General features: G+C 52.5%; 4 protein-coding genes across 4 annotated transcripts; 2 read left to right on the top strand and 2 right to left on the bottom strand.

Moving 5' to 3' along the window:
* Positions 1-103: 103 nt before the first annotated feature.
* Positions 104-1,525, bottom strand: A1O9_08253 (uncharacterized protein; the record flags this gene model as incomplete). The annotated part of the gene is made up of 1 exon (XM_013402639.1): positions 104-1,525. One exon carries the CDS (start codon positions 1,523-1,525, stop codon positions 104-106), a length of 1,422 nt encoding a protein of 473 aa, XP_013258093.1.
* A 516-nt stretch (positions 1,526-2,041) lies between these two features.
* Positions 2,042-3,212, top strand: A1O9_08252 (uncharacterized protein; the record flags this gene model as incomplete). The annotated part of the gene is made up of 2 exons (XM_013402638.1): positions 2,042-2,661; positions 2,714-3,212. The coding sequence occupies 2 exons, from the start codon at positions 2,042-2,044 to the stop codon at positions 3,210-3,212; spliced, it is 1,119 nt and encodes a 372-aa protein (XP_013258092.1).
* Positions 3,213-4,346: 1,134 nt separating this feature from the next.
* A1O9_08251 (uncharacterized protein) lies at positions 4,347-4,553 on the top strand (the record flags this gene model as incomplete). The annotated part of the gene is made up of 1 exon (XM_013402637.1): positions 4,347-4,553. A coding segment is annotated over one exon (207 nt), but the record flags the coding sequence as incomplete, so codon positions are not given.
* Positions 4,554-6,241: 1,688 nt separating this feature from the next.
* Positions 6,242-11,694, bottom strand: A1O9_08250 (uncharacterized protein; the record flags this gene model as incomplete). Its single annotated transcript, XM_013402636.1, has 3 exons — positions 6,242-11,063; positions 11,115-11,238; positions 11,289-11,694. The coding sequence occupies 3 exons, from the start codon at positions 11,692-11,694 to the stop codon at positions 6,242-6,244; spliced, it is 5,352 nt and encodes a 1,783-aa protein (XP_013258090.1).
* Positions 11,695-12,547: the final 853 nt, after the last annotated feature.

Genomic DNA, 12,547 nt, shown 5'->3' with positions numbered 1-12,547 from the left:
TCTGGAGAGTGAAAAGAGGGTTCGTAACGCGGACGACCGACTCGAGCCAGTGCTGGCGGCGGCGGTGGCTCCGGGGTTTTACATTGCATTCCAATTGTTTTGCTCAATTTCTCCTCCGCCTCTGCTCCCATAAACTCAGGTCAGAATTTGTCGGGTTCTCCTGACCAGACTCGACAGCCTTCATCCCACGGTCATAATCGTCACTGCCACTCTGCCTTCTCTCGCGGTCGAGCATGTCGTCGAAGTCCTTCTGCGCTTGCTCGCGGCCAAACTGCTTATCAGCTTCAGTCTTGGAGAAGGAAAAGCTATCGGCCGAGTTCTCGAACTGGGCGTCTTGTTTTTGTGTTCCTACTCGCCTCCAGCCACGCGGGGATGTAGGGGAAGGCGAGTTAGGTGTATAACCCTGGTTCTGTGCTTGTCGACTGGAAGGGCCAGAGCTCTCCCCCTTGCGAATGCGATCCCAAGCACTTCCGCCCTGTGATTCTGGTCTGAGGGCCTGACCGGCAGTTGGCGAAGCGTCATCATCGTCATCGAAGAAAACATCTGCATTTGCTGGTGGCTTGTTGGGGTTCGGGAAACTGTGTGAGTTACCGCGTCCACTGACCGACGGAGCAACGGGCTCTGTCGGCTTGAAATCCCCTGGTCCGCGAAAGTCACGAGTCTCAGAGTCATTCTTGGAAAAGGTCTGCTGATCCCAATCCTGAGGGGCTTGGTCAAGGGTATAGGCTTGATCTTGGTCCAAGGCTTGACTTTGTAGATCGTCCTGTGCTTTAATGTGCTGAGCTTGATGAGGCCCTCGCGTGCGAGTATTTTCTCCCCTCTGGCGCCTCTCCTTACTATTGGCCTGTATCAACGGGGGTAGATCTTTAGTGCGCTCGTCTTCAGCGAGGCCCGACCATAAGGCATAGTTCCCCATTGCGGCAAATAGTGGACGGATGGCCATGACACCCGCAGCGGCCCAAACGTTGGCTCTCGTTATATGCCAGGCGGTCTGGGCGACGGAGCCGCGGAGAATGGGAAGGTATCGATTAGGAAAGTTGTTATATCTTTCAAGAGGCTGGGCAGCGCGGAGAGGGAACTTCATTTTCTCGCGAGTGCGCCAGGCATATGTACTGCCAGCCAAACAACCGACCAAGCTGCCGGTAATTGCATACACCTCAGTATTTGAGGTCAGATAGACAAGGCCTTCGGCTTCTCGGGGCGTGAGCTGTCTTTCGACCAAACCCTCAAAGACACGGATAGTGTCGATGGCGTAGATGCCAGAAGAGTAGGCCCTCTGGGGACCACCATATAAGAGCCATCTCTTAAAGGAACCGAGGGGAAGGTTGTTGAAGGAAACATGCTGTTGAACTTCACCTCTGTCACGCGGCGTGTACTTTAGAGTAAGGTATTCAGAGTCGATCTGAACCTTGTAAGTGGACCTGTCCCACATCTGCACTCGAGATGTATTTCCAGGTTGAACAGGATGGGCGCCAGGACCCATGGAGGGAGGGAGCGATGATGGTGGAGGACCTTGGCTTGCCATTGTGGGTGCAGCCTTGAGGCTAGGAAGAGTTTCGGTCAGTCATACAGCTGGCATGGACGTTGGAGGGCAGGGAGGAGTCCTCGATGGACGCGGAGATGGCTAGGGGAGATATACTGAAGCTGTACAGGACGAGGACATTCAAGTTAAAAGAGACCAGAAGAGAAGGGTGTGATCCTAGTAGGTAGTAGTCAGTAGTGGTGTGCAAGTGACGTCCTCTCCCCTACGGTCGTGCGGCGTGCGGCGTCCCCCACACTGGCACATTATTCTTCCAATTCTCTTCAAGATTCTCACACGAGTCAAACTTATAACTCCGGCCTCTGGATTCCATTTTCACAACTCCACTGCCCGAGATCGCCTGTCCCTTGTTCGACTCCTCTCATTCACCCATTGGATACGGCTCCCTCTCCATAGTGGTAGAACAGGAAATCGTGGTTAAGAAACGCCACTCGAAAAGCCCCATCGACCCCTCAATAGTCTGACTGTTGCCGCAAGCCTTCCTTATCGTTTTCGACCACCATGGCCCCCAAAGCGAAGGGCAATGAGCCTCCCAAGAAGAAGGCCACCGTGGAGGACAAAACGTTTGGGATGAAGAATAAAAAAGGTGGCACGGCCAAGAGAACAATTGCACAGTTAGCAGCGCAGGCAAAATCCAACAAATCGCCCGAGGAAAAGCGAAAAGAAGCTGAGAAGGAGCAGAGGGAGAAAGACAAGCTCGCCGCCGAAAAGGCCAAGGCTGAAGCTGCCGAATTGTTCAAGCCAATCCAGGTACAAAAGGTCCCCTTTGGTGTGGATCCGAAAACCGTTCTCTGCCAGTTCTTCAAACAAGGACATTGCGAAAAGGGCCGGAAATGCAAGTTTAGCCATGATCTCGATGTGGTCAAGAAGGTGGCCAAGAGAGATTTGTATCAGGACACTCGGGAACAAGAGCGAGAGGAGAAGGAGAAAGATAATATGGAAGACTGGGATGAAGAGAAACTGCGCGACGTCGTTACCAGCAAACATGGCAATCCTCGCACCACCACCGACAAGGTCTGCAAATATTTTATTTCAGCTGTCGAAGATGGCAAATATGGCTGGTTTTGGACCTGTCCCAACGGAGGTGACAAGTGCATGTACCGCCACAGTCTTCCACCTGGGTACGAGGACTTTTGTCTCCTCTTTTGAATTCTACTGACTGTATTTCTCTAGTTTCGTACTGAAGACAAAAGAACAGCGACGCGCGGAAAAGGCTTTAATGGACAAATCCCCACTGGCTACGCTTACCCTTGAAGACTTCTTAGAATCAGAACGGCACAAATTGACTGGCACACTCACTCCCGTGACCCCCGAGTCATTCGCTAAATGGAAGAAGGACCGCCTTGACAAAAAGGCCGCCGAGGCACAGGCAATTAAAGCCAAGGAAGCAACAGGCCGAGCGATGTTCGAAAGTGGAGACTGGAAAGACTCTGAAGACGAAGACAGCGATGAAGACGATGATGATGAGAGCGCCCCGGGGGCGTGGAATCTCGAGGCTATGCGCAGGGAGACCGAACGGCTCAGACAGCTGAAGGAAGAAGAACGGCTAGCCAAGGAAAATGGAGAGCCATTGCCGAACCGAGATGACGACGACAACGACAATGACGGTAGCAGATCTGTATCCGGGAAAGACGACAGTGGGGGAGAAGGTAGCAGCTCACGGCAAGACTAATGCGTCGAGAAAGACAGATGAGTTGTCATGATGAAGATGGTCCAATTGATATTATGGGATGCATATTTAGCGACAAGGCTCTGATGAGGCAGACGTCTATGGAGTTCTTTTGAGACTTTTGGGAGACGGAGCATGACAACCAGACTTGTCAAGGGGAACGGGGGTTCCTCCCGATCTAATCTAAAAATGATGCATACCCATACCCATCCCGACTATTTTCGTACCCGCTCCCATGGCCAAACATACGGAGCACCTTGGTAGCCGTGGCCAAGACGATAGTCCTGATCAACAACAGGGAGGACTCGGAGGAATGTCAATGAAAAGAATGTTATACATGTCAAGGACACCACCTCGTACTTACGAATATGCTATCCTATACTCCGTGTTTCGTGCTTGAGAGTTGATAATTGCTTGATGTGGACATGATTCCGCTCCCCCGCAAAGTACAAGGCGCGGCCATCCGCTCACGCTTCCATTTCTCCACCTCTTCCACTTCGATTTCGTCACCAATCGCTTCCAGTGCGCAGTTACTGACCCATCCCATCCCATCCCATCCCATCCCATCCGATTTCACAAGTCCCGGGTAGTAAGTCCTCACTAATTTACTGTCGCGTGCCTGGCCAAATCAAATTTCAACCGACTGACTAGAACGTTCCAAGCTCTTTCAGAGAAACCACCTTTCCCCCAGCTTCTTGTGCTTGGTGATAGAAGCGGCCATCAGAGCGGCTCCAGACATCACAAATTTACACGACCCGTCGACAAGAGCCCACAGGTATTCCCGCCTTTGCTCAAAGCGGCAAGAACGCCAGACCGGGACAGGGAACGCTCTTGTCACATTTCAACGCATTTCACAAGCGAGCTCCAACCTTCACAGGAGACAAGAGACAAGAGCCACTATCAGAGAGAAGACGAGACCGAGTCGCAGTCGACACTTCCACTCACCACCTCAACATCCACCACAATTGACCCAAGAAACCCTTTAACTCCCCATGCTCCCAACCGCCACCACAGCGATGCCGTCTCAACCTCAAAGCTCAATACCAGGCTACCGCCCTGGCCCCATTCTCAGGTCAGTCACGGTGATTTCCTGCAGCTCTTCTCACCCCCAAGCATTGTCTAACTTGGGAACAAAACAGCAGGAACAAGAAACTCTTCCTCGCAAGCCTAGTATTCATTCCCACCGCCAGCTACATCTGGCTCAAACGCCTCGAAGCCAAATCCAAACAAGAGACAAGGCTACTCGAGGACGAAGGCCGTCGGAATTGGATCCAGTCTGAAAAGCAACGTCTCTCGGCGAAAGATTTGAGCGTCGCGGTCGGGAGAAGCGGCGGGGGAATTTGAGTATCGCCAATCAGCTTGGCAGTCTCCCAGTATATCTATCCGGGGACTTGGGCGATTATTGAGTACTTGTACAACCACATATCTTGACGAACCGACACGAAGAGGATGGATTTATGGAACGACCTTTGAACGAACGATCCGGAAGAGAGAGAAAACACCCCACTGGACTCATGGAGCTGGACCTGGAGCTGAAGCTCTATTTGGAATTGGCACTGCGCCGGACCATTAAAACCTACTCGATGAAATCCGCGGCACGGTCATCCAGCTCATTGCAACTCAGTCCTCTCCATAGAACTCACCCTTGGTCAGATTCTTCGACCAGCCAGCCGCATGGACAAAGCCAAAATCCTTGGCTCGGAGACAGAAAACAGGCAGCGCGCCAGAACCGGCACGAAACACTACAACTATAGGTAGATAGATAGCCTCAAGCCTATTACACCACGTCATCAGTCCGCTTGGAATGGTTGCCTGGTATACTGACCCAGCGGCGATGCGATGGAGTGAGTACCGGCCCGCCAATTATAAACCTAAAAGCAGGTATACCTAGTCAGAGAACCAGCCTATCAACATTTCTTTACCACAACGAAACGGAGGGACATACCAAGTGAACGCCACGGGCAGTCTCGCCACTGATATTATGTTAGCTTGATGACATGTGTACATACATTACATAATATTTATACACCAAAGCCCAAAAATTCAACTCCTATATCGCATCATGAATGGAAGGCGGAAGAGAGAATTAAAGCAGGATACCTATAATCACCGATCGAGCTATGGATTCACTCGGCACTCATCACTGATCACATCACTCTTCGAGATAGGTTCTCATTCATTACCATCCTCTCTAAGCCACCCGCGTCAACAAACCCAGTCAACCAGTCCTGGCAAGTGGGTATGTATAGCAGCAGTAGTCTCCCGGATCTCCTAGGAAATATATCCCTCTCAACAATTACTATAGCTCTTCATCTTCCTCCTCCCTCCACCCTGCTTCTCGTTCCAAAGCCCTCAGTCACTTCACCCCACGACGTCCGGCGCTGTCGTCGAGGCACAGCAGCTGTTCCTCCGTTCCCACCATCTACCTTCCTTCTCCCCCTCCCTCTTCCCCTCCCGCTCATCTTCACCACCTGGGGGGCGGGGCGGGAACAGTGCTCGCCCCCGGCCCCCCGGCCCCCGCTCCTCTGGCAAGAAAGACCAAGACAAAATCGAAGAAGAGAAAGACAGAAAGAGAAAGTGCGCGAGGAAAATGACAAAAAGTTGCTTATGTTGTATCCATCGCTTGCTGAACTGAAAAATAAACAGGGAAAGAAAACAAAGAAAAAACATCTTCGCTCATTTTGACTTGGGTCTTTTTTCTTGCTTGCTTGTTTGTTTGCCTTTGCGGTTTGCCGTGCTCACAATAACCGGTTTCAATGTGAAATAATAACCAATTACCGCTTCCACTTCCACTTCCACTTCCACTTCTGCGCCCCTCGGTCCCCATTCGATTCTTCTCCTTTCCCCCAAACGCCAAAAGCGAAAAGTACCAGAATGGAGGAAGAAGAATCAAGTCGCACTTGCGAGCGTCCGTGTAATAAAAATGGGTGTTGGGAAACTGATTGTATAAATCTTTCTTTTTTTTTTCCTTTCAGAACAAGGAGCGTGGTTCGTTTGGACTTTCTGGCAATCTCCTCATTGGTCGGTTGGTCTCAGTTCGTTTCCACGCCTCTTCCCAAGACCGTCTGAGTAATACTCTCATAGGGGGGAACATGGCCATCGGCGATACGCGGGCTCATGGCCTGGTTATCATCACCGGCCTTTCGGCCACGGGACGGGCTGCGGTTGTTAGTGCGGGCGGTGAAATGGCGAAGCTTGCTGAAAAGCTGGCTTGAGCCAGACCCGGAGCCTGGCCCACTGGTATTGATTGTCCCACTGGCATGCTCATTTCCGCTACGGCCCCGTCGATGACCAGCGCCACCGTGTGGTGGGAGAGGAAGCGGTGCGCTTTGTAGCGCGGCCGAGTGTGGTGGTGGGTCGAGATAGTTAGCATGCCCGCCGCCCGTGCCGACTGCAGACATAGGAAGTGGAACATTGCTGGCGTCGACCTCGAAGCCGCGCAGTGTCGAGAGGTTTGGACTTCCGGTAAATAGCGGAACTATCTTCGGTGTCGGTGCCGGCGGTGGTGGCGGCGGCGGTGGAGGTGGCAGGGGGGCTACAAGGTGCTGCAGCTCCGGTAGGATCGGAGGGTGTTGGTGTTGTTGCTGCTGTGGTGGCGGGGAGTACGCATTTGCGTACACGATCTCCGGCGAGGAGCCTGGCATTGTTCCCACACTGATGTGTGACGTTTCACGGCTGTGTGGCGTCCCGCGCGGAGAGACACGCTTTGTTGCCGTCGTTGCCGTCGCTGCTCGGTCTCGAGACTCGCCGCGTGGGTGCTGTTGATCTTTGGGCGAAATACGATTACGGTCACGAGATTCGCCGCGTGAACGGGAGGACTGCCGGGCCTCAGCACCTTTGCTACTCGACCTACTATTCGCGATACGCTGGTTGTAAGCTGGATGCTTAGGCATTTGCGCGAGGAAGTCGAGCGAAGCTGGTGCGCGTGCAGAGCCTGGTCGGGACGCCGAGTCCGAAGAAAGCTCACCTCGTGTCGGAGGCCGGTAGACATCACTACTCAAGAGTTCTGAGACCCCTGCCTTGATGACCGTCGGTGTTTCCGAGGCTGTGGTTGCCGTATTGGATGGGGTGGTTGAGGGCTCCCTCACGATGCCAAATTCCGACATGTCTGCTCCGAGCGGGGGTGCTATGGGTGCGCTGACTACCACGTCGCCTTCATCGCTATATAGTCGGTTGAGCTGAGGAACACTGTTGGTGGAATGCGACTTGGTGTGCGAAGCACCTTCCTCGGGATGCGGCACGTTTGGCATAGAGGGGCGACGAGTTAATGAAAGACGGCGTGCCTGTAACTGTTCAGCAGCTGCTTTCTTGTTGCGATCCTGATTTAGCTGAGGCTGGCTAGCGGCACGGAACTCCTCGAAGTTACTTGGTATACCATCCTCGGGATCATCAGGATGGGCACTTTGTAAGGCGTCACTGGGTCGGCGATGGCGCCTATTTCGTTCGTTTTTGCTCGTTCTTCGATGTAGAGCGGACTCTTCTCCGCCCGGACGGCTCCGAGATCTGGTACGGTGTTGTCTACGACGATCTGGGGATCTGTCACGGCGAGCACTCGTGCTGCGATTTGCTTGACGACTAGAACTTCTCTGGACACGATGACGGTCCTGAGAGACAAGTCGAAGGACAGAACCCTTGTCAAACCGGCTTTGTCTGTCCTCTTCGGAGGGGACCATTGGCCGTGGAGATGACGGCGATCTGTGTCCTGAGTTGTCTTTGCGGGAAGAGCTTCGTCCTCTTGGAGATATCATGGTTTGATAGGGCTCAGGACTTTGCTGTCTACTTGCTCCACGGCTCCCTGGCTTGCTTCTTGTTCCTATGGTTCGAGATCGAGACCGATGCCGAGTTTTGGTTCCCTTGGCTGTGGATTGTGAACCTCGCCTGCTGTGCTTTGATGTGCTGGCGGGTGTCTCAGACCTGTCCAATCCTGAAAGGTTCGAGCTATACATGGAGTCGAAGCTCTCCACACTGGTGCTGTAAAGACGGAGATCCTCGGGTGACATGGGCACCGGCGAGGAAGGCGAGCGTTTCGCGGCAGGAATAGTACGGCGCGTCTCATGTGAACCATCGATGCTATGGCCTTTTGTTTTCTTTCTCTCGCTTTGATCGTCTTTTGATTGCCGACTCGTTCCGCTGTAGCCACGCGCCCGAGAATGCTTGCCGAAATACTGAGCCTGATCGAGACTGCTGATGTAGTCATCAATACTCCTACCTGCAACGAGAGGGCTTTTACCACCACGATAGCTGTGACCAGATGTGGTGTGAGGACTGATGAGACTGGCTGCGGCATCAATCTGTGAGAGAGATCCAGTAGTTGGTGCTCCACTCACGAACTCGCCATAGCTTGTTGAAGGCAGATAATCATCTAGTAGGTCATTCTCTTCGACAGCTGCTGTTTGAATAGATAATCCGTCCGGCTTCCTGCTCCTTGATCCTGTCCTTGTTTGCTCGGGTATGTCGCTGTCAAAAGAGGGATAATATCGAGAATTATTTGAGGGAAATTTAATCGTTGTCTGTGGTCCAACAGCCGTTTGCGGAGTTTCCTTCACCGGAGTTTTGAGTGTCCCAGGATCATAACGTGCAGAGGTCAATAGAGTCAGACCCTGCTTAGACTTCTGTTGTAGCGGCAGTGGTGGCGGTGGTTGCTCGGGTTGCATCTCGTTGGAAATAGGAGGTGAGTCTTGTTTGATTTTGTTTTTCGCCGAATGTATTTCGACAGGTACTGAGACCGACCTTGGAGGTATAGCGTCTGGGAAAGAAGGCGAATCGACATCGACAGGGGTTTCTCCAATCGAGGGTAGTCTGTTAGGTTGGAATCCACCAGGAGTTGGAGTTTTGGTGGAAAGAGCACTGTTGATGCTGCGAATGTTGTTTAACCGATAAGAACCCGATCCACCAGGCGACAAAGCAGATCCAACTGCAGACTCAGCGATGGGGGTCACAGCCCCTACGACTGTTGGTGTTCGGTCTTCCGCTTTCAGACCTGGGAATTTGAAACTGATGTTGGATTGCCCGTCCGAGAATGATGTGATGAGCTTGAGTGCTGATGTCTGGGGTGTAATTCGAGTTCCTGATGCTGCTGCATTCCTGAAAGGAGTTGGGGGAGCCGGTATCGCCTGTGGTGCAGGACGAGGCATGGCCACAGGAGTGGGTGCATCGAGAGTACGTCGCCTCTCTAGAGTTTTCTGATAGATTTCAGGGAGCTCCGCAGGCTCGAGAATCTGAACCTTATGCTCAGGCTCAATAGACGGGAAGGTATCTATTACTGTGCCGGCAGCAATCTGAGATTTTGGAGAAGTCCATGGATCTGAAGGTTCCACACCTGTGCACGAAAAGCATCGAATAGCAAGGGATTGCTGAGAATTCTCAACAACATGCTCTCCCCAACGTCTGACTAGATATGATTGCCGTTGCCAATCGTCAGGTGAGACGACACAGGTAAGTAAAACAGCCTCCATATACTGAGCTCTCGAGACATAGACCTCAATAGCATCACTAGTGTCACCTAGTGCGAGCATGAGAGTGGCTGCTGCATGAATATCACCTTTTGCGAGCATCTTTTCAATGAAGACTTGTGTGATCTTCTTTGCACCCATTTGGTTGCTGATGGTGCCCAGAGCCAGAAGGGTCCAGTCCAAGTCTGAATCTGGACCAGTCGCTCCCATGAGCTCTGCAAGGTGATCTGGGTCCTGATGCAGCCACTTCGCCAGGAATATTGCATTGTGACTGTCCATTTCATGGCGGCTAAGCTCGTCGCGGATAAGATCTTCAATGTCACCCTCCCAGCCAAAAACGACACTGAGCATCTGCTTTCGTAAGTCGTCCGGTGTCATGTGGTTGTCATCACTTGCACGGGGCGGCTTATAGGGGACATCATGCAGGCGAGCTCGCGTGAATGGGAAAAGATCTGCAGCTGCAGCTCGCTCTTCAGGGCTCATTACCACTTCTTGTCGTAGTCGAGACGCCTTTCTCGCTGATTTGGGAGCTGCTGATTGCGGTGACTGAATTTGCTGGGGCTGACTGGGGGCTGGTAGTGGCCTGGAGTACTGTTGATGAGTGTACGATTGGTTATTTGGCTGCGTATACGTCATGAAAGACTGAATACCAGTATCAAAGGATGTTGTGGTGTAGTCAGTTCTTCCAGCAGGAGAGATCATGTCGTTGATTCCATTCTTCGCCCCTGACCGTAGGGGGCTAACTGCTGAGCTTGGACTTGGGATGTTGTTGTTGGTCATCTTGACAGCAGGATTCGCACGCAGCTCTTGTCTTGCTCTTGCAAGTGGAGACGAAAGTTCCTCCTCGCTCTCAGAGGTTGTCCACAGTTGTCGCACATCCTCAGGTGGTGTAGGTGGGATGGTGAACGGCATATGGCGCACGTTTGCTACTAAATGGGCTCTTTCCACATCATACTGTTGCACCGTGTAATCCGGACCCAAGGTGAAAAGGGTTCCCGTGGGACCATGAGCGGCGATGGCTCGAACACCATCGACAGTTGGAATTGGCTCGTAAGTAACATGCTTCGTTCGAACATCCCAAGCCCATGTTTTACCCTCGGAAAACTGGACAATGCGACCATTCTTTGACCAAGAGATCCAGTTACGACCGAAAACGTAGCTATCGGTGCGCCTCAAGACACGAATGACGCGGGGAGCCTCGGCAATCGGAGGCTTAGATACACTCCAAACCCTCAAATCTCCGTCGGCTGTTTGAGTGGCGAGCATATCGGACTTTTGTTTTGAGGAAGAAGCATGCCATGTTAATGAAACGATTGGTGACGGGCTCCGCGATGTGGTCAGTGTATGAAGAATCGTGAATGCTGGTTGGAGTGCGGCAAGCAGGATCGAACCATTATTGTATCTGTGCAGATTTAGTAAGGGCTGTGCTTGGGAGTGGTTCGTCAGGACATACCCTATAGCATAAGTCTTGCAGTCGGCAGAAGGGGCTATTGCGGTGATGGGATCAAAGATGGTTCTAGCCGAGATGTGATCGCTCGTGGCCGGCTCAAACAGGATGACCTCGCCCTTTGTATTGCCTTTTCAGCGTGAGTAAGCAGAACGACAATAATTTGTTTGAAAGCCTTACCAAATGCGATATTCCCATTCCTCATCCAATGAGCCACTTTCAAAGACTCATATGACACAAATCTGGAAATTTGCTCGCCCGTGAACAGATCCCAGACTATAGCTGTTTGGCCAACATCGTAGGTTACTACCAATCTCCCAGCACCTGACTCACTGACATTATCGGCCGAGATTAGGATGACCTCTTTGGAATGCTTTTGAAACCGCCTCTCAAGGGCCAAGCTGTCATGGTGCAAACAGATGACGGTTGGGCCCTGCGCAAAGAGGAGCAGCGAAGCTGTACAGGCAAAGGGTTCGAATGGAATCTCTTCGGCAGAAGCTCTGGCCTTGAGATTTGGTGGCAGTATGACTCCCTTGCCCTTGTTGGTGACGGAGCGCTGCCGCGATGTGGCCCCTTGAGCAGCCATCCTGGAACCAAGTTCTTGACCACTGTATACAAGCACGAGGGTATCGAGCGTGTTGTATAGTGCCGTCTACAGCCCAAGATCTTTGCAATGCTGCCCACAGCTATGACATGGCACCAATTGTAGTAGGATGGAATCTGTCCAGAAGACCAGGTGTTTGGATTTTGACTGGTCCCTCGGCGGTGCAACAATGAATCTGGGTGGGCAGCAGGAGGTGGACGTGGTGTGGGCAGGCCTGAGTCGACGGTGCCTGGGAAGCGCCTCAGTAGCCGCGGACAGGATCTCCTGCAGGTGGTGATATATGAGAGACAGGAGGAAGAGGGATATTTCGTGGTTAGATCAGGAGAGGCCAAATACCGAGCAGGCGGTTGAGAACAGGACCGCAGGCCAACAGGTACCCGGCACAGGGTCGTGAAAATTGTTTCGATGAGAGTATATCTGGGGATCTCGGCCAGGAAATGAAGCAGTGAAACAAGTTCTCTCTAGACCAGAAGGCTATACATTGAGGCAACAGTATCCGATCCACATGAACAGGAAACGAGGCGCAGTCTTCAGAAGTGATGCGCAACAATAGCAAGCCAACGGGCAAGCAGATGGCTTCTCAGATGGCGGTCATCTCTCGAAGTACCAACGACATCGATGGAAACATGTCCTGGAAGGACTACTGGTCGGCGGGCGCTTGATTGCGGCCCCGCAGGAAGAAGCAGGTGGGCAAGGGCAGGCATGTGGTGTCGAGGCCGGCCGAATCATGGCTTGGATGGGATAGGGTCAGGGTGGAATGCAGGTTGATCTGCAGCCAGGGAAGCTGTTTGGACAATGGCCGTGAGTGCCTTGACGATGGTGGATTGATGGATGG

The sequence above is a fragment of the Exophiala aquamarina genome (assembly GCF_000709125.1).
Source record: "Exophiala aquamarina CBS 119918 chromosome Unknown aczIA-supercont1.7, whole genome shotgun sequence".
Lineage (NCBI taxonomy): Eukaryota > Fungi > Ascomycota > Eurotiomycetes > Chaetothyriales > Herpotrichiellaceae > Exophiala > Exophiala aquamarina.
This window is presented reverse-complemented; position numbering and strand designations above follow the sequence as displayed.